This window comes from Triplophysa dalaica, chromosome 12 (genome assembly GCF_015846415.1).
Source record: "Triplophysa dalaica isolate WHDGS20190420 chromosome 12, ASM1584641v1, whole genome shotgun sequence".
Lineage (NCBI taxonomy): Eukaryota > Metazoa > Chordata > Actinopteri > Cypriniformes > Nemacheilidae > Triplophysa > Triplophysa dalaica.
The window spans coordinates 7,139,111-7,161,908 of record NC_079553.1 but is presented as its reverse complement, the minus strand read 5'-3'; the positions used below and the strand labels follow the sequence as shown (position 1 = coordinate 7,161,908).

At 39.3% G+C, this 22,798-nt stretch overlaps 1 protein-coding gene across 2 annotated transcripts; it reads left to right on the top strand.

The window, feature by feature from the left end:
* Positions 1 to 21,955, top strand: znf1035 (zinc finger protein 1035). 2 transcript variants are annotated; one of them, XM_056761793.1, is made up of 4 exons: positions 1 to 276; positions 946 to 1,023; positions 12,948 to 12,991; positions 13,070 to 21,955. In XM_056761793.1, the coding sequence occupies exon 4, from the start codon at positions 13,182 to 13,184 to the stop codon at positions 21,105 to 21,107; it is 7,926 nt and encodes a 2,641-aa protein (XP_056617771.1). In that variant the 5' UTR covers positions 1 to 276; positions 946 to 1,023; positions 12,948 to 12,991; positions 13,070 to 13,181; the 3' UTR covers positions 21,108 to 21,955. The 2 variants fall into 2 exon arrangements, with proteins under 2 accessions (XP_056617771.1, XP_056617772.1); XM_056761794.1 differs by lacking the exon at positions 12,948 to 12,991.
* Positions 21,956 to 22,798: the final 843 nt, after the last annotated feature.

The following is a 22,798-nucleotide window of genomic DNA, read 5'->3' as shown; positions in this document are numbered from 1 at the left end:
AGAACTGGAGGCGGATCTTCCTTTCATCCCCTTGTTCTCATTGGTTCATGTTGTCGGGTGTCACAAAAAAATCCCGGTTTGAGCCACATTGTTGGCGAAATGTACGTCGGCTAGTGCAAACTAGCGTTAAATCGACCGTGATTTTTCACAAAAGTATGATGTTCGCTCGTCTTTAACTTGGATTGCAGTCAGGAATACTTAACGTGCGCGTTGCGCAACGGGAAGACGTGCAGTCTCACAAAGGAAGGCTACAGCAGCAGGAAGCCAAGCACGACGGTGAGTACGGGGCGTTCAGAGGGGAGAATGAGCTCCGGAGGAGACTGAACTACATACTGTGTTTCCACGCAGTTTAATGCGTAATGGAATACACGCGTGTTAATGCATTCGATATATATTTGAACCTCAGATTAGAACGACGATATGTGTAGTTGCTTTCACATTTCTAGTTCTTGTCTGTGTGCTTACGCTCTAGGCTCCTGCATGCAGTCCGTTTTGTGTTGTGACTGTGGACTTCCATGTTACCTACCAGCTTAGCATCGCGCGTTTCTCCTACTGTTAGCATCTGAGCATTGTGTGTAAACAATCGAATGACATCTGAAATAACTATTCAAGTTTTAATCCAATGCACATTTGTTTTATATGGTTTTACATAACTTGACACAAAAATTAACTTATTGACGAGTCACAGATTTTCAAGGTAGTGAAACTTGCATTACTTAAACAGAGCCACCGGTTTGTCACTCCTCACCTGTCAGGAGGGAGTTGGTGAAAAGGGGTGCTCCTATTAACTCTGTTTTTGTCGTACACGTTTTTTGCATAGTCAAAAGATGTAATAACAAACTCTATGTATAATGTATTTATATACAAGTTTTCTCTTTAGTCAGTAAACCAAAATATATATTGCTGTTACGTTTTTGGTTGTGATGTCTGTCTGTCTCCCTACAGAGTGCCTGACCAACAGGGAAAGACTGACCATGGTGACCGGACTGAGTTTGTTTGTGGACCGTGCACACACATTTTAGGGTAAGTTTTTTTTGGACTTTGTGTTTCTTAGTTAATCTTCATAACATCAAAATGTGCTGATCAACATGTTTGATCTCAATTCCTGCCAAAATGATGAATTCCCTTTTGAAAAGATTAATTGTGCTTAGGAGTAAGAAATGAAATCTACCTTAGGTTCACTTGATTTTAATAAGACAAAGAATTGTTGCACATTGTCAATAAGGTTTATATATTAGTTATATTTGTTGATTTTACAAAATGATGGCCACATAGTTAAGATTATTGTCAGTTTATTTTATTTCATGGCATACTCTTCATTACATGCACATTCTCCTGTCTTCTAACTTGAGCATCACATGAGTGACTTGCAAACCGTTATTTACACTCCAGAACAACATCGCTTCTTGTGATCCATAAAGTAAGCTGTAAGTTAAATGATTATTTCACTGAGCTACAAACAGTGATGTGCTGGTTCAGTCACACGCCGCCCGAGAAACGCAGATCTGCGGCTGGGACAACTCAGACGTGTACATATGGTTCATACAGTGTTTTTTATTTCTGTATAACTGGTCTTATGTTTTGGCAGAAGTTGTGAAGCATTGTTTTGTGTAAAGTTGATATAACTTTACGCTCTGTGTAAAGAAAAATGTGAATTGCCCACGATGCAAAATTATTATCTTGCAATATTAAAGTTAACACAAAATGTATTTAACTGTTCTTATTTACAAAAGTAAATAAATGCCATTAAATGTTAAAAGGGTATCACTGTTTACTGCTTATTTTAAAGCTTACTGAACTATTATAATACGTACATAAATGCACAACGGGGTTGGCCCCTCTGTTTAATTGCCCTACTCCCAGTGAAAAGATCCTAGAATTGCCCTTGTTAGCTGGCAACCCAATGCAATGCAAACATTTATATATTTTACACACTCCCATGATTAACTTATTGTCACTTTTTGCTAGCCATTAATGTTGCTTTACCAGCTATTTGGTAAAATAGGAACTTGTGGTCTACCTAGTAGCAAGCTGCTTTACTTAGGGCCCTATGATTTCTACTATGTGAAAACACGGATGGAATTGTGGAATCCAGCATAAAAATGGAATTTGCTGTATAACACGGAATGGCACAGAATCTGTATTATTAAATATATTACTTCTTAACCAGAAAGTAGAGTTGAACAGCTAAGAAACTGTAAATAGTGCTATGTAAAACTTTACAATTATTCAGATGCGGTTTAAGTAATCCGCTTGTTTTGCGTGTCTGTATTCAAAGTGGTTAGAAAAGTTATAACACTCACATTGTACCACACTGTCCCCATCCCCCCATCATATTTTGTTTTATAATTCAACCTCCTACTATATTAAAGGTCTAGTGTGGAATTTTTAAGAGGATCCATTGACAGAAATGCAATGTAATTATAACAAAGTTTGTCTTCAGAGGTGTATAAATACCATATGTAATGAGCCATTATGTTTGTATTACCTTAGATTAGGCTATTTATATCTACATTCAGAGCGGGCCGATATACATGGAATTTGCCATGATGTGCCGCCATATTTTGTACAGTAGCCCTAAACGTACAAACAGCTCTACAAAACGCATTTTGTATATGTGATATTTTTCTTCTATGTGCATCGTCACTACGTTGAAGAAGCACAAAGTAGTAGTAGTTGCAGAAGTACCAGTAGAAGTAGTCGTCGTCTGGCTTATTCGAAACATAAATTGTTCTTTTTTAGAAGTTTTGATCAAATGGAGGACCATGTGTATTGTGCATAAGAACCGACAGAGTGTGGCCTTGTCCCAAATGGTGCACCCTGGTATTGTGGACCTCCTGAGTCCACACTTGGTGACGTCAGGAAGGGCAGACCTATAGGGCACTAGACACGAGACCACAAGGGTACATGGGAGTGCATTTTGGGACAGACTTACGGTCATCACACCGGAAAGAGCAAGCAGTGCTTTCTAATCACTCTCTCGGTACTTTGATGTCATTTGCTGATCATTCTTCGCAGTGCAGCTTGAAGTCGATCAAACTTGTTGTCCCGTTTCAGTTATTTGGTACTGGAGCTACTGGTTTTTATTGTTCTGTATTTCATATATTGATATGCCACCCGAGCATTATGCAATAGATAGTTTTGTTTGAAATGCATTAATTTGTCATGACGTAAATGCAACTGCTTGTGTATATTTATTTGTTTGTATACACTATTCTTCTGTATACACTTCTTAATAAGCATTTATGTGGTTATATAAAGAGCAGGTTTAAAGGTTTTTGTAAGTGTCCTAGTGTGGTATTAGTCCCCAACAACATGTTCAAATGCATCAAAGGTAAAGACGGTGCTATTTTCTTAAAATATGCAGTTAGTGTCTATCCATTTCTTAAAGATCCCCAAACAATTCCTCTGAAGCTGTTAAAAATTTTCGCTTCTCTAAGCTCCTCCCTACTATGAGTCCAGTGTGCTACGATTGGCCAACTGGCCCAATTAGTTGTGATTGCTCTTTTTTCATATGCTGCGTGTCAGAAACGAAACGCCCATTACCACAGTTCTTATCTCAGGAAGGTTTTTGTAAACAAATATGTTGTAAGTGTATACAAATGGCATCAGTATTACCATATCGCAAGTACTCCATCTATCTTCATAAACAATTTAGACTATTGTTTTCTATTTATCTTTTTTTGTCATAGCTGTGGGAGAACAACAATGTCTCTATCAAAAATGTATCATTACTTTGATTGTACAGAGAGGAGTAACTGAGCAAGTTAGCGAGAGCTTCCAAAGATAATGCACACACCGTTACATAATAAATTATATAGTGCTGCAGTACGTTTTTAAAATAATGACAAGCAAACCATTTTGTTTGAAAGGGATCGTGACCACAGCTTAACTGCACACTTGACAAAATCATAATGTGAGACATGTAACTTCTGAGAGATAAAAAGACAAATGGTACACCCTACAGAGTTGTAGACGTCCACGAGATCGCAAGTCCACATGGAGTGCGCCGTTCGGGACAGGGCCTGTGAATCTTCGTCGGCAAAGTAGCGCAAACGTGATGTTGCCAGACGAAGTAGGGACAGACGACAGCAGACATCCAGGATAAACATCGGTGTAGCTATTCCCAAATTGGAAGACGCTGATTAAAGACAATTTTCTTTCAAAGCGAAACTGAAGTTGCCTGTTTTCTGCTGGACCGGTAACGATAAACTAATCCAACCTTATTGAAAACTGTGGTTTGATAGCTTTTGCTGCAAACGGGCATAACTTTTGAGAGAAGTAACGTATTTTCCTTGCAGCGCCTGTTTCATGCCGCATGCGTAAGCAGTGCATATTTTTTTCGCCACACACGTAAGCAGATCGCGCTCACAAAGCAGATGCGGCACGTAAGCAGCAGTGCAGCGGTCATTTCGTCACGGAGTCTAATTTTGCTGTACTGCTCACACTCAACAGCAACAGCACATTCTTTACGGACAGAATCCACATGTTTTGACAGGAGAAAGTAACACTTTGACCTTTAAAGCATGTAAGGGGAGTCTAATGTTTGGCCATGTTTTTCAAAAACATTTTTTTTGGCAAAAACCACAACAGCACTTTTAAATGATTTATGAAACGGGTATAGCCTAAATGGTCCGCTTATATTGCATATGAAAGAGTGGAAAACAAATGCATTACGTTATCAGTGTACTGTCTGTAGCCCACTGTCATCATAAGATTCTGAAAAACAGAAGCTACATAGACATCATGTTATGGGCGTATATTGCGTATGTTTGAGAGAAAAGCAATAGCCTCAAAAGTCAGTCAATCAATCCTATGGTGGTTTAACCCTTTAGTTACTTCATATCCTTCAAAGCACGATGGCTTTTTATTTAAAACTTGTTCTACGTGGATCTACAAGAACATGAAGCAGGCAGATACAACTGCAATCTACTTAAAAAGCGCTTTGATGAAGTCGTGGAAGATATTTTGCTCATTGATGTTATTAATATAACGTTATGTGAAATTGCATTGTTGTACTATGGTCCCCAGGCAACTCGATATACAGTGCATATTTGCCGGTGTAAAAGGACAATGGGCACGCGCTGCCAATGCTCACGATGCCTGTTGTAAAATAACAATGGTCCAATGCTCACTTTGCCTGTTGTAAAATAACAATGGTCCAACGCTCTCCCTACACGATGCTCCTGCTACAACTACAAACTGTTTACACGTGCGATGTTAAACGGGCGTAAGTTTAGAATAAATATTTTTGTACTATGGCGCCACTCTCATGCTTCAAAAGGGAGGGGTAAGCGCAGGACTGAGAGATTGGTTGCAATTCTTAAACTCGCCGCTAAAAAGTCCCCCCAGGATCCAATATATAAGAGCTGTGTCTGTGTTTCTCCAAAAAATGCAGTTATCCAATAAATCACATTGTTAATGACATCACCCTAAGCTACAAAACACATTGTCCTGTTTGAGGAAAATGGGGGAAAAAATTCTCCAAAAATATTGACGAGACAAGTTTAGCAAAGTAAAGGTTCTTCTCGGTTTCTTTTGATTGGTATCAGTAATAATCTACAGGCAATCTATTGTTTGTGAATGTGTTCCGGAAGTTACGTTGGGGTTAAGATGAAACCGTCTATATTTTATGAAACTAAAACTGTTTTCTTACTGCCTAATATATAGATATTGGTACCATTGACACAACATAATCCGTGTTTTCCTTTTACCTCTCCGTTGTGGCTGATCAGTTTATTGGTTAGGTTTCAAGAAGAGGATTAGGAGAGGGGAAGAGCACTAGTCTAAATGTGAAACTGCAAATTCTTACATGCAGAGATTATGTTTTGCTGTATTTGTTGTGTGGGAAATGTTCAATGTAAAAATGCTGGTTTATGTTCAACAAATGTTTTGTTCAAAAAGGGACAAACCCAATGGCTTAAACAGTATCTCACAGAAGTGAGTACGCACCTCACATTTTTGTAAATATTTTATTATATCTTTTCATGTGACAACACTAAAGAAATGAAACTTTGCTACAATGTAAAGTAGTAAGTGTACTGCTTTTATAACCGTGTACATTTTCTGTCCCCTCAAAATAACTCAAAACATAGCCAATAATGTATAAAAGTGAAGATGTCCAAATATGGCCCAGTGTCAATATTTTGTGTGGCCACTATTATTTTCCAACACCGCCTTAAGCCTCTTGGGCATAGAGTTCACCAGAGCTTCACAGGTTGCCACTGGAGTACTCCTCCATGATAACATCATGGGGCTGGTGGATGGTAGAGACCTTTCGCTCCTCCATCTTCCGTTTGAGGGTGCCCCACAGATGCTCAATAGGGTTTAGGTCTTCACCTTTACCATCAGCTTTTTTAGCAAGTCAGTGGACGTCTTTGAGGTGTGTTTGGGGTCGTTATCATGTTGGAATACTGCCCTGTGGCCCAGTCCCTGAAAGGAGGGGATCATGCTCTGCTTCATTATGTCACAGTACATGTTGGTGTTCATGGTTGTGGTGAACAATGAACTTTAGCTCCCCAGTGCCGGCAGCACTCATGCAGCCCCAGACCATGACACTCCCACCACCATGCTTGACTGTAGGCAAGACACACTGGTCTTTGTACTCCTCACCTGGTTTCCGCCATACACGCTTGATACCATCTGAACCAAATACGTTTATCTTGGTCTCATCAGACCACAGGGCATGGTTCCAGTAATCCATGTCCTAAGTCTGCTTTTCTTTAGCAAACTGTTTGAAGGCCTTCTTGTACATCATCTTTAGAAGAGGCTTCCTTCTGTGACCACAGCCATGCAGACCAATTTGATGCAGTGTGTGGCGTATTGTCTCAGCACTGACAGCCTGACCCCCCCCCCCACCCATTCAACCTCTGCAGCAATGGTGGCAGCATTCATAAGTCTATTTCCCAAAGACAACCTCTGGGTATGATGCTGAACACGTACACTCAACTTCTTTGGTCGACCATGGGGAGGCCTGTTCCGAGTGGAACCTGTCTTGTTAAACCGCTGTTTGGTTTTGGCCACTGTGCTGCAGCTTAGTTTCAGTGTCTTGGGATTCTTCTTATAGCCTAGGCCATCTTTATGTAGAGCAACAATTATTTTTTTCCGATCCTCAGAGAGTTCTTTACCATGAGGTGCAATTCTGAACTTCCAGTGACCAGTATGAGAGTGAGAGCGATAACACCAAATTTAAAACACCTGCTCCCCATTCACACCTGAAACCTTGTAACACTAAAGAATCACTTGACGCTGGGAGGGAAAATGGCTAATTGGGCACAATTTGGAATTTTTTACTTTAGGGGTGTACTCACTTTTGTTGCCAGTGGTTTAGACATTAATGGCTGTATGTTGAGTTATTTTGGGTGATTCTGGGGATGTTTTTGATGAGATCTTGTTGGCCAGAAACGTGGCGTTTGTAATAGCCAGTGCCCTGTCTGTAACTGTTTCCCATGTTTTCAGTCTTGTGAAGGGGGTAAAGTTTAAAAGGTCTTTGATTAATTGTTGATGGCAAGGTGCTATATAACTGGACTAGGAAGGGCTGCAGGAAATTTGCTGACTTGCCAACATCTCTTTTATTTTGGTATTTAAGAATAATAGAACCAATCTTCCTTCTTATTCATTGCTTATAGTATATAATCTTGTCTGTTTTTGCTGTGTTGTTTTAATAATGCACTTGGTTGGCACATTGTTCCATCCCAGTGTTATTAATGGTTTATGCCAAAGGAATAATCCCTTGAAGGGGCAACAGCTTTGCTGGAAGAACATGGTGTTATTTTCAGGGTTCCTGCTGATCTATAAATAGGCCTGTGGGTAAGGAGCGGTTCAACAGTAGTGTCATCAGCACACTTAGGGTTGTGTATCAGTAAGTACAAAAACAACCATTGTTCCAAACCCAGAAGGCCTTCATTAGTTGGTTCAGGTATGACTAATTAGAACTGAAAATAAACCAACCAAAATCAACATTATGAGGGTTTTTGTGTACATTTGTTGCTCATGATTTTGAGAATGGATTTGAATCTACAGAGTAATGTAATACAATGTTATTTTGCAAAATTACATAATTGCTATTGTCAACAACTGTGGCGCTGTGATGTACTGTTGAACAGACATTTTTGTTTTTCCAAAAACGTTCTTGCAAGAGATGCTAGCAGAATGATTAGCAACCTTAACTGTAATGGAGATGCTCCATTTCTCTACCCCACACCCTACGGCAGGGATCTCTATCTGCAGCTCCAACCCTGCCCCAACCACCTGCCTTTAAATATCAAGCAACCTTAAAAAGTTGATAAGCTGCTTCAGCCGTGTTTGTTTGGGGTTGGAGCTGAAATCTTAAGGAGGGCAATGTATGGATGCACTGATACCAAGCTCATGTATTCGAACATGTACTTGTAAAGAAAGACAGGACTGGATTTAGATTAGTTGACTGCCCAATGAAAATCTTTCGAATCAGTGAAGAATATGGCCCTTGCCAATGAGCCTATTGCTGGGAGATGTTTCCGAGATGAGGTGGTAAGCTTCTGTTTCTTTGAAGAAACAGAGACTAGGATGTATTAAGCATTACCACTGAAAGGATAGGAATCTCCGTCAAAGAGCAGTTGGTCTTGGTCTCTGGAACAAACATTTAAATTGGATAAAGGGAAAAACACAGGCTACCATTTTGAAGTTGCACTGTATATCATAAACATTTAGTAATGAGCTTTTTAATTAGGATCTTTTCTATACAGAATGCTTATGTGGGTATAGATGACTTGGAATATTGCACACAAGCTGTGTGTTCTTCCTTGATATGCTTTTATCATTTTGGTGTACGACAGCCTCAGTGTATATTTTATTGTACAAGAGATTTTGTACATTTGCAGAAGTGATCCTCTTGGAATCACCTTGATGTCTGTTCTGATTTATTTTATAATCTCTGTTAGGGTCTTCATATTGCAATTATTGGGTATCTTATTTACCTAACAACTTGAAAACAGATGTGCTGTTCAAACTTATATTGAAGATATTTAGTAATAGCAAATTCTGATTACTCAACCAATGTTTGTTGGCAAGAACAGCTTGTTAAGTGTGAACCATGCCTTGAAGCCAACAACTATTAGTGGGCTTTGTACGGTTGTATTCATTGTCTACGAACTGAGAAAATTAAAGACTTTAGCTTGCCTTTTGAATGTCAAAAGAAGAATTGTGTTTTGTAAGTGAACCATTCTACAAAAAAGGAAATCATGGTTGTCTAACATCAAGACATTGACCCAAAGTGCAGGAGTGAATCAGGCTGGAAAGGATTATTTGTTTTTGGAATTGCCGAATCGGGAGCTTGTTCCAATAAAGATCTTATGGCATAACCTAAAATATTCTGTGCAATCAAAAAACTAAGAAAAAATATCGATAGCCTGACAGGACTGTAGGGAGAAATGGTCAAATTCACCCTTAATGTTTTACAAGTCAGAAGGTGCTATAAGAAGTGTTGATTTAGGTTATTCCAGCTCAGTTTGTTGCTGCCTGCACTCTGGATTAGGGATGTGAATATAGACTGTTTAACAGGGGTGTAACGATACACTCAACTCACGATTCGGTACATAACTCGATGCTTGGTTCACGATATGAAACACATGTCGATATTTTGAACAAATTAATAAATGAAACTGTAATTCACATGACATTTATTTTCAAAATTTTAATTATTTCCTTAATTTAATTTGTTGCACATACAATTTAAAGGAGAATTTTAACATTTTAAGGATTAACTGAAATTAGAATTGAGATCTATGTCAATTTTGACAGCAAATTTTGATATGGTTTTAGTCATCCCGATTATCATAGTTTTAGTCTAATTTTAGTCAACGAAATCTACATCATATTAGTCTACTAAAATCTATCTGGATTTATTTATTTAATTGGTGTGATTAAATGTTCCACACAAAGATTTAACTGTTTCGACATGATTTACTTTACCTTGGAATTAAATTAAACCAGGTCATTGTGATGCAGTAACTGTATAATGACGACATGACTGGATCGCGATCTCAATGCGGCTCCATTCATGTCTTTAAGAAGTATTAACGCTTTTTCTGAAATCATTAGATTTCGCGTTGTATTTTGGATTGATATTTGGTGGGCATAATCTTACCTGTTTACTCTGTTACTACTCTGGTGGGGTTCTGGGAGCGTGCGTAACCAGAACCTGCCTTATGTTGGACGGTACCATCGGTTTCAACACGCGTGGTGATTGTGATATTGCATACATTGTTAATGTATTCATATATGATTTGAGGTAATCATGCGTGTTAACAAAACCATGTATATGTACATTTATTAAACGTAATCAAAACACAGAGTGTATATTATGGGTGGTACTCGCCCTACATAATGGTTTAATCCATCTCATGTTTGGCGCGAAGGCTTTGGGTTTTACGCGTGCATTGTAATGTGCAAAAGAGTTCCATGTGGGAGTCCAGGTCTGCTACGAGACTGGTAAAGTCAAATCATGACTTTAATGACATTGTTTAGTGTCGGTTAAGTTTTGCTTCTCACAGCAGTTTTTCTTTCATTGTTTAAATATACTTTGTTTGTTGAACATTTTTTTTGTTATTTTTATTATTTGTTTACATTATTCGATTTGAAAATCATCAGCAAATAAATATCTTTAGCTAACTTACATCTAAGTTTGTTCTTGGTCGTCGTCTTGGTTGTCTTCATTCTCCCATGCATAAATACGTTTAAAGTTATACTATCTGACAGTCATTTCCTTTTATTTTTCAGAAAAGTTGAGTAACTACTGGATATGCATTGTAACACAGAGAATATTAGACCATGACAACATGTAGCATTTCATTCAGTCTTATTTTGACTCGATTGACTCTTTCGTTCAGTGAAGGACATGTTCATTCAGTACAATCAACCAATGAAACGCTCTGACAGAGCTCACACTCAAGCACTATTAGCTCCTGTCTCTTTGATGCTGCGCTGTCTTTGCTTGAAACACTAATGACTGAGAAAAATCTTTCAAAAAGACATATTACATAAACTGTATAATATTTCTTCAATAATGCAAATCACATACTTGTTTTCTAGCATGTCATTCGATCTTTTCAGTATACATTACAACTCACTGCATCGCTTCGCTGATCGGAACAGTTGTGGTCTAGTTGTTAAAGAGTTGGACACGTACTCAGAAAGTCGCTGGGTCCATTCTCAGTGCCACCAGGAAATGACTGAAGTGCCCTTGAGCAAGGCACCTTACCCCTGTTTGCTCGGCAGTGGTAGCTTCCGACTGCACCCCACTTGTAAGTCGCTTTGGATACAACATCTGCCAAATGAATAAATGTAAATGTAACAGCGCTGGTTTCTTTTGGCTTTTGGATTTATACATAGGTGTTTGCAATCCCCTGGGATCAAACCCACAACTTTGCATTGTTAACGCAATGCTACAGGAGCTACAGGAAATCTGTAGCTTTAAAAACGTTTGTGCTGCCTTTGTAATGAGCTTCGGAGTGACTCGCCTGCAGTCACGATTCAAGTTTGCTGTGTTTTACCGGCGATTGTGAAGGAAAATATGACTCATTTTAAACCACTTGGAGACACAGATTGTGTCTTGTGCTTCCCCATTCTTCCAGAGACTTCTCTCTCTACCGCATATGTGAGATAAGCACACGTGACGCGCTGGTGCAGAGTAGGTAGTGTCTAGACCGCTAAACGAATAGAATTAAACATATCATAAAATATCCCCATCTCTATACGATGCGCATCGTAACATCTTTGCATCGCAAAATATCGTAATATGAACTATCGTTATATCCCTACCGTTTAACCATTAACCGATAGTACAAATTTTTACTGATTAATACTATCAGTTAAACTGTTGAAAAGGTAGTTTTATTCAAGTTAAATATATTTTATATTAATAATTTAATAATACGTTTCTAAACAGTCGTGGCCTAATGGTTAGAGGGTTGGACTCGTGACCAGAAGGTTGCCGGTTCGATCCTCAGGTCAGGCGGGTAACGACTGAGGTGTCCTTGAGCAAGGCACCTAACCCCTACTTGCTCCCCGGGCGCTGCAGCGATAGCTGCCCACTGCTCTGGGTGTATGTGTGTTCACCACTTGCTGTGCGTGGGTTCACTACTCTCTGGATGGGTTAAAAGCAGAGGTATATCTCGGATATGGGTCAGCATAACTGACAAATTAGTCACTTTCACTTTCACTTAAAGAAGTTTAAGATCATACATGTTTTTAGTTTTCTGTATGGTGAAAGAAAAATACGGTATACATGTGTTAACTCATGGAGCCTGCGACCAGGTGTAAATGCCGCCCGATACGTTTTCGAAACGGATTAAAATTCCAGTCACGCAAACTGGACACGTTTAATTCATCTGATTGTTGAGGTCGCATTTGTCAGTGCTTAACTCCTTCAAACGGAGTCCGTCACTATTTTTGACAACGCCTCGTCCAGTGTGGCTGCTCTAATCTGTTAACATAGGAGCGTAAAGGAAAATCAACATGCAGCAAACCAGCTCTGCGACGCGTCTGCCATGCAGTCTACTCGCAGCAACATCAGTCAAAATAGAACATAAATTTATTTCAAACAAACACTACAGAAAATTCTGGGTGGAATTGTGCATGCCCTAGACTCATGGTGTGAGCGATATCGGAGCGAAGTGATCGCTCCAGCCTTTTGATAAAAACCCACTCCGCGATCAGACTATATTTCACACACTCCGCTCACATGCTCTGATCCCTATGGATCATTATGGATTATGGATGATTGTTTGATGATCTCATTGAGAATTGGAAGTGTTGTTTGCCATTTGTTTTGGCGGGTTGTGTTTGTCTAGACATGTTAATATATACAGTATTTTTTTTTAATGACTTGTTCGTCAGAACCAAGTAAACTATCAATAGTACTAATATTGTAGTAAGTAACTGTGTTTGAAACGGCTTTCCTCTTTATGCAGGTCTTGGGAAATCAGCTAAAATGTTCTCTCTGATATGTAGTGCGGTAAGTATTTTATTTTTTGTTGTATTTAAAAATGATCATGTGCTTTTGTGGTAATTCCATGAAAACTTTGTCTTTCAGAGTGAGAACTAATCCTTGGACCTCTTAAAGAACACCAAGATGGCTCAAGGATGGAATCCACTCTTATCAAACTCCGATTCCATATAACCTAGCCTGAACTTCTAGCGGAACTATGGAAAATAACGAAATTGAAATGGAATCTGAGAGCTTTGCTCATGATATTGAAGAGCTAATTGAGAAGGAGAACCTTGCCGAAATGATGGACTTGCAAGACATTGATGAATCTGACATAAATGATTTGAACACGGAGTCAGATTCACTGCAGGACACATGCTTTGAATCATCCTGGCAAGGAGTAATAAATTCGGCTGACATTAAACAAGACAAGACATGGGATAAGAGAGAATGTAATGGTAGCATGACACCATGTCACTTGCTTAACCCAGGAGAAGGTAACATGACACCATGTCACTTGCTTAACCCAGGAGAAGGTAACATGACACCATGTCACTTGCTTAACCCAGGAGAAGGTAACATGACACCATGTCACTTACTTAACCCAGGAGAAGGTAACATGACACCATGTCACTTGCTTAACGCAGTGGAAGTTGAGGCTATGTTGGAAGCACATTCTGACAATGCAGTATTAAAACCCGCTTTGACAAATAACAGTCATTATTCTGATATCAGCAGCTGCTCTGAAACAGAAGCAACTCTTGATTGTAATTTAATTTCTTCAGTCAAAGTTAACATGGGTGGCGACCAGCCTGGTCAGTCATCAGAGGATGGGGAACAACATTCAAGTAACATGCCTTTTTCCAAAGCTGATGTCTGCAGTGCTGCTGATGAGGCAAATATCAATGCAACAAATCAACAGCAAGACACTGTTCAAATTACAACTCCAATGGCCATTGTCGAGAGCAAAGAAAATAAAAATAGTGAGGGTAGTGAATGGAGAGATGGATCACTTTCCACAAATGTGGAGGATACATTTTCAGAAGTTAAAGGTGTGGGAGATTTAAATAGTGTGGAAGGCCAAACAGTTAATGTTCTTGAATCTGGATGTTCTGTGGATCAACCCATGATGAATTGCAAAGATCCTGGTAGCTCTCTGGAAGAGTCCACTTGTACCTTGAATAACACAAATAGTGATACCTCATCTTTTTCAACTGGGGATGAAAATAAATGCCCAACCACGGATTCAAAAGAATGCTTCCTCTTCGACCAAAAGAAAGTTGATCTTGAAAACACATCCTTGAAACCTGAGACACTTTTGATATCTACCAATGGAGACGATTCATTAGTTGGCTGGCAGTTGGAAGAAGAAAAAACACAGCCTGAAAACACCTCCACAACACCTGAATATGGAAAGACATTTGACTTGTCTGGTTATGAAAAGTCACATCAGTTTGATAAACAGAAAAGCGTAACTTCCAATGATGAACAAGTCGTTGAGCGGAGCAGTTTTGGATTCCTTGAATCTTGTTTTGGTTTGAAAGGTTTAGACCAAAACATTGAGGAACGCCTGGAACATGCACAAGTAGACCAATCTGGTGAAACTGGTATTATGCCTGTTGAGAATGTGACCGAGATCCCTCAAGACAGTCTGCTTTATCACACTGAACCACCAGTTCTTCTAAAATCTGTCTTTGAATCTCACAGTGAAAATATTGGTGTTGAAGCAGACACATCAAAAGATCCACCCGTACTCAGTACTTACCAGACATCCAAGACCTCTTTCAAGACACAAAAGAGAAAACTGCAGCCTGTTGTTCTCCTTAAAACAACTGAACAGAGGGGTTGTGACGGACAGAATTATCATTGTTTTGCATGCCAAGAGTCAACACAAACATTAGATGAGCTGATTGAGCACTGCAATAATGTACATTCTTTGGACAAAGTTCAATATTGTCCAACTTGCGAGTGTTATTTTTCTGGTGACACTATAGTAGGGCACTTCTGTGAAAAATTCAAACTGATGGATCATTCAAACTCCTCACCTGTATACCCCAAAGGGCTCACAGAGGAAAAAATTAGGTTCGTATGTAGATACTGTGGGAAACCCTTTTATCGACAGACGTATTATGAGGAACATGAGCAAAGGCACAGACTTGTCACACAGCATAGATGTGAGTGTTGTGGATTATACTTTCCTAGTTTTCAAAAATGTCAAAGCCACAAAAAGAAAAAGAACTGTCTACCTTTGATTCTGGATCCTTCTTTACAGACGGAAGACAACTCAGAATCAGCTGTCAAAACGCTAAAAACAGAGGACTTGATCTTGGACACAGGTGTCTCCAATATAGAACTCTGTGATTGTTATGTGAAACTTGTAGATGTATCCAAGCAACAAGAGTCACCAAGTAAAATTGATTGTCACATTTGTGGGAAAAGTTTTAGACTCCGGGCACAATTGAAATCACATCTTATGTCGCACTCAGAAGAAAAGCCCTTCAAGTGTGAGAACTGTGAAAAAGATTTCAAGTATTCCTGGAATCTTACCAAGCATAAAAGAGAAGCATGCCCTCAAAGTATCGTCCCATCAAAAAAATCATCAGATACTGATAGCAATCTTCCAGCCAAGTTCAAATGCCCCATCTGTTCTCATATGTTCAAGTACTTCTACAATCGAGCTCGCCATTTACGTGAACATTGTCTCAAGGAATACATGCATAAAGGCAAAGGAAAAATTGGTGACAAGTATTGGTGCCCTTTGTGTAAGGAAAAATTTACTCTGTCCGGTAACCGCAATAGACACATAAAGAACACCTGCATTAAGCTAAAACTGTATACAGCAAAAGGGAAAATGAAAGAAAAACCTGAGAAGGAGATCACAACCAATGTGGATTTGCCGTTGACTCGACCCATTCAAAATTTGGCACGTTACAAATGCCCTTTTTGTCCAGCTACATATAGCAGCAAGTCTGGTTACTACACCCATCTTGCAAAGCATAAATTGCTCGCAAACAACAAAAAGGCGATTAAATTCAATAATAAAGATGTAGATTTGAAAAGTTCAAGGACAGAATCTGCTGACAACAACGAAAACGCTCCTATCACTTGTCGCTTTTGTGGGAGAATCTTCACATCACTTCTCATATTGGATAAGCACTTACAAATTCATAAAGGAAACAGACCTTTTCGCTGTTTAGACTGTGGTAAAAATTTTGCAAGGCATGCACACTTGATTGCTCACAAAAATGTACATAAGCGAAAAATACAGTGTTCAGTCTGTCAGGAAGTTCTACCATCTATTGGAGATTGGTTAAAACACAGACAGTCCCATCCAGAAAAAGGCACACTTAAGTGTCCTGAATGCCCAATGCAGTTCAAGTTTCCTGTGTTTCTTCTGCGACATGTAGTTGTGCACGAGAGAAAACGCAAACCCCTGCAGGCCAAGACTACAACTGAACATTTGAAAAAAATGTATAAAGAGGAGTTCCAATGTGCTGTCTGCCAAAAATCCTTTGCTGATTCAAAGGCACTAAGCAAGCATTGTTTAACCCACAAGCCTGAACGTTGTGCGTCCAAATGTCAGTTCTGCAAACGACGTTTTTCAAATCGAACTGGGCTGGTTCGCCACATCCGCCTTCACACTGGTGAAAAGCCTTTTCCATGTGGAAAATGTGGAAAGCACTTCCATAGACATGAAGCTGCCAAAGTGCATCGTGATAAGTGTACAGGGGTGCCACAATTGCCTGCTTTGCAGAAGTCAAATGCTAAGCAAGTTCAGGATGATGACACCGCAGTGACTGCATCAGACAAGGCCAACAAACCATATAATTGCTCATACTGCCCACAGTCATTTCGATTTTCCAACAATTTGAAAGGCCATGAAAGAGCCCACTTAGCAAAAACAGTTTTCCCATGTCCAATGTGTGGGAAGTATTTCAGAAAAAGAAAACTTAAAGATCACACTAGTTTCTGCCAAGGTAAAGAGTTTCCTGCTTGCCGAAAATGTGGGAGAACTTTCATCAGGCAAAACTACAGAAATGGCCATGAAAAACACTGCCCGGGTAACTTGCCGAAAGAAACCAAAATAAAAGTCAAAATTAAGCTGCAGTGTCCACAATGCTTTAAATTCTTTAGATATAGAAGTTATCTCCTCAGACATCTTTCTGTTCATTCAAGGGAAAAACCATTTGCATGCATGCATTGTGGAGAGAAATACAAAAGTCAGCAGCGCTGCCTGCAACATGAGGCTTTTTGTGATGCCGTGACCAAGGAACAAACACTGGAAAATTCAAGTGGATCAGGAAACACCAATTTAATGTATGCTGAAGTTAAAAGCGAGGAAGAGGTCAAGGTGGTCCCAGGAGAAAACAGTGATGAATTAAAGTGCAAATTTTGCACAAAATCATTTTCAAGGCCAAGATATCTACGTCGCCACATCCTCACCCATACAGAGGTCAAGCCATATCGGTGCAAGACCTGTGAAGGTTGTTTCTCACGCTATGATCATTTGAAACTTCACCAAAATCGCTGCAAAGGAAAGCGTCGACTTGAGGTGCGAGTTGTAAAGGTGAGTGTAGACAGGATGGATACAAACTGCCAAAACGAAATTCAGCAGGAAAACGAGTTTCAGTGCAAAATTTGCTCTAAGCAGTTGTCCACCTCGAGCGACCTGAAGCGTCATATGTCCATGCGACATATAACCGACAAACCTTTTCCCTGCAAGCGATGTGGTCAAACCTACAGTACCAAAAAGTCTTTAGCAAGACATAACCTCATGGTCAAATGCAAGAGAGTTTCGAAGGAGAGTGTGCAGCCGCCCAAGAACAATGTTCAAGACCAACCATGCAGAGAAACATCTAAACTTCTGCAACGTATACAGGTGCACTACATGAATAAATTCAAATACCAATGCAAGTTTTGTCCCCGCCGCTTTAAACAGCTCGGACAACTGACAGTGCATACACGTCTTCACACAGGGGAGAAACCTTATGGCTGTGCCGACTGTGGGGAGCATTTTATCAGAAGAGACTACCTGAAACGACACTTGGTTAAATGCAGTGCAAAAGCAGACAGACAAATAAAAGTACTTTGTGACAAGTGTGGTGACTTGTTTACCCAGGAAGCATTGCTTATACACCAAAAGACCTGTGTTGTTAGCTCAAAATCATCTGGTTCCTCTGAGAAGGCCAAAAAGGACAGCCCAGCCAAGATAAAAGGTTTCTCTTGTGCTAACTGTAGCGACCGTTTTTTGTTGTTCTCGCAGCTTCAACAACATTTCTTAACAAAGCACAGATCTGATCAAGGGCAACAGCCGCTGGAATTACGTCCCATGCAAATGGTCAAGCATGAATCATGTGATGAACAGAGCCAGCCAAGTAGCAGTCACCTACCTGCCAAAGAGCATCTTAACAATTCAATCAAGATACTGGACAAACCTCTTAAATGCTTGCATTGCCACATGCGGTTTTCCAACAAAGCTGGACTGGGTATGCACATGCGCATTCATACCGGAGTCTACCCTCTTTCTTGCAAAAAATGTAACGTTGGTTTTTGGAGCAAAAAGACAATGGAGAAGCACAGAAAAAGATGTTCTGGTCACAAAATTGTCATCAAACAAAATGAGACTACCACGGAAAGTGCATGGGAATTAGACTCCACTTCAGCTGACACAGTTTTAGTCTTTAATAAGGGTTCTAATACAACAGGAACTGGAGTGCTGCAGACAAAGTTCTCATGTAAAGATCAAGAAAATGGTGACATGGCTCTTAACAAGTATCAGTGTTCTGAGTGCGATCAGAGTTTTACAGATGGACTTCGACTCATCAGTCATTTGGAGGAACACGGTCGTGAGGATCAAGAGCGTCGATCAGGTGATGTGCACCGTTGCCATATTTGCAGTAAAGTGTTCGGCCAAGCAGGTGTTTTGCAGAGGCATCTGAAAACCCAACATGAGAATAAAAAGACACACAGCTGTCCAACATGTTCTAAGAATTTTCGATGCCCTGCTGATTTGGACCTCCATAAAGTCTTTCATGACCCCAGTCGTCCCTTTGTCTGTAACACATGTTCATTGAGGTTTTGGACTACTAGAGCCATGACAATTCACCAAAAACTTGTTCATTCAGTCAAGGACCCATGTAATTCAAAAGAATCTAGCGTTAAATCACAAACTGAAGTGTACAAGTGTGAGCCATGTGACAAAGTCTATACAGTGAAAAAGTCATACATGAAGCACTGCAAAACGAAACATAAAGAGGATTCCGTCAAAACAATTCCTGATAATGAGTCATCTGGTAATCAAGAGTCGGATAACGATCAATCCAACCACAATTTTGAGGATGGTGACAGCGAAAACGACTCTGATTCAGCGCCATACTTTCCTTGCCATGTTTGCGGTAAAACATTCTTAACATCAGAGAAACTTGAGGATCACCAACGATGTCATCTTGGTGAAAAACCTTTTGAGTGTGAGGAATGCGGTAAATGCTTTTTTCAGTTGGTAAACCTGCAACAGCATAGGCGTAGCCACAAATCTGAGTTTCAGTGTCAGATGTGTGGCAAAGGGTTCGTCTCCCTATTTGCCCTGCGTAAACACAAGCAGTCTCATGTCAGAAATACACCTCACAAATGCACAAAGTGTCACCTGAGCTTCACTCGATCAGCAGAACTAGCCGAGCACATGGTCACGCACCGTGATGAAAATTTTCCATGTGATCTTTGTGACGAAACATTTTCTTGCAAAACAAGTCGGGCCGAACATCGCAAGATGCACACGGAGCAAGAGGAAGACCTTCCTCCTTTGATTCCACCCGGTGATTCTCAAACAATGCAGATGACTTCTGCTGTGTCTAGTGGAAACCTTTCCAGTAATGTTGAGCAGTACAAATATCGCTGTGGAATTTGTCAAGTGAGATTTCCAGACCCAGAGCAGCTCTCTGAACATGGATGCAGTCCAGCAAAAGATAGACCATACTCGTGTCCAGAATGTAACAAGCATTTCTTACACGGTCCTCATCTAAAAAAGCATCAGCTTAGTCATCAGTTGTCGGCCCGGCGATCTTATCAGTGTAAGCGTTGCAGCATGAGTTTCAGTCACCACCATCATTATCTTACTCATATACGAAGCCATGAGGATAAGGAGTCATCTGAAGGCACAAACGTTTCGGGTAGTGAAAAGGTGATTCAAGCTGGATTTGCAAAGCTTGACAGAATTTACCAATGCCCCATATGTCCTGAGAGTTTCTACCAAGCTATGGATTTAGCAAATCACCTCTCGGTTCATTCTCATCTGTGCACGGTCTGCAATACGACGTTTCCCTCAAAAGAAGACCTTGCGGAGCATGAAAAATGCCATTTGACTGCTGCTACCCAGTATGAATGCACTGAATGCGGCGACAGTTTTCTTGGGAGCGATGCTTTCCGCAAACACCAGTGTCGCAATCGCAAATTACCGTTTTCAAACAAGTCATCGATCTCCCCCTTCCTCAAAAAGCAACGTTCTGAGAGACGATTCGAAACTGTAGATAATGATGAAGAGGAGGAGGAGGTTGATGTTGGGGAAGACTTCATTAAGTGCACCATTTGTCAAAAACGGTTCTCCTCCAATAAGTGTTTAGCGGAGCACCAGAAAACGGAACATCCTGAACGTCCTTTCAAATGCCTGGTTTGTGGGAAAGGCTTCACAAAGAAACGGTACCTCACGCAGCACCAACAAATTCACAGCGAACGGCCTTACAAGTGTAATGCCTGCCCAGAATCCTTTAAAACGGAAACCGCTTTACTATGTCATCGTAAAATGCATGACACAAACCGACAACACCAGTGCTTGATATGCAACAAATCCTACTTTACAGCTAATGAACTTAACAAACATCAACGGAAGCAAGGACATCACACTTTGAATAAAGACAGTGAGGAGTACCGGTGTGATATGTGCTGTAAATCCTTTAGCATGTTTTCTCAGCTGACAAAGCACCAGGAAACGCACGTAGGGCAAGTTATCTATGAATGCACAGAGTGTGACAAAGCCTTTGCTTTTTTGAGTCTTTTGGAGGAACATCAGAGAACTCATGCTGTTGCTACAGAATCTCTACAGCCCCAACCTTCCACCCATTTTCCTTTTCAAAGCCCGGTTAATGAATAAAGGGCAGGTTTTTGATGACTTAATGTCCTGCAGTGCAGGTTATTCAAAATCATTCAATTTTCTGAACGATATTTATGGCAGACATACTGTATATTATTGTTCTTTTATTTAGGCCTGACTGCTTTTATCCACTATTGGTGTTTTACCCTAGTTCTGAAACAGTCTGTTAATGTTTCTACAGTTTCTACTGTTTTATAGTTCTGTGAACTGCTCACTTTTTTGTTCTGTTTGTACAGTACTCAGACTTGAGTTGTATATTGAATTTATGCAATCTACATGATGTATGATATTCTAGGTGTATTTGCATGAATAAGGTTCTATTAGAGTGCAAAGATGAACCACAATAAGATTATAAATAAAACCTTGCATAATTTTTCATTGTTAATATAGTTTTGGGCTTTGTTACATTTACCTGATGTCTATTTTTAAACATCATTGGAAAAATCTGTTTTAAAAACATCCTTGAAAAACATTTGAAATTTTAATTACCTCTAAATGTAAAGTATTTTTTTCTAGCCATGTGTGTCTCCAAACATTAGCAAACAAAAGGTTTATGATAACACGTTAATCTGGTATGAATACCATTTTGAGTTTCAACTGTAATGTTGAAGAATTCAGATTTAATTTTTTAATGAGAAGTCTTTCGTAGCTTTCCTCCAGAACACTTTTCACAAGGACCTTTATAAAGGACGCAGAATATTGCATTGTTTGCTTTTGAGTTTAAAACAACAGTAGTGCTTATATATAGCTATGAAAAGCTTATGTTCAATTTTCTTTTGTATTGTATAGCAATGTTTCAATGTTCACATTTGTTTAACAAGCAAATAAATTCTTTGACTTTGAATTAATTGACTTTGCATGAGAAAGTGTTGCATTACAGGATTGAGTCTTAAATGCTTTGATTTAGAAGGTTTTTACTGCGTCGTGCATGTCATGCTTCTAGTCATTTAACCATGAAACATTGTCATGGCAATATTTTATCATAAAAGAGAATGGTAAAAAAACGTTTTCATGCTAATCAATTTCTATAAAAATAAATGTAATACATTTGAAAAAGAGCTCTATATCCACAATTTTTTCTGCATAATACTTCCCCGATATTCAGTAAAACTATATTGTAAGTATAGCTTATACATGATGCAGAAAAAATGATTACATAAATTCTTAATGATTCCTTATTAAACTTGCAAGGTGGAAAGGTTGTTTTAAATTTGCAAAATCCCAGTATAAATCCACCGGTTAACTTGGGGAAAAAAGGTTTAAGATGTCCTCTACAATACTAACTTCACATAGTATTATTTTATGTTTTTATAAAAAAAGTTAAATATACAGTATGTATATATATATATATATGTGTATATGTATATATATATATATATATATATATATATATATGTGTATGTGTATATGTATGTATATATGTATATGTATATATATATATGTGTGTGTGTACATACACACAAAATACCTTAACTTAATTATATTTATGTTCTTGTGACTATGGCTCATAATTCAGACAAACCATAAAACTTAATTAATCGTATCTTATAAGAAAAATGATGTTATAGGATGCACTCACTTGTGAAATAAATGCAGCAGGCTGGAAAACCGACTGACTGTTACTCTCAATGTCTATTCTTTATTAATAGCAAAATACATTTAATGTACCACACGTGGTTTCAATATCTGTG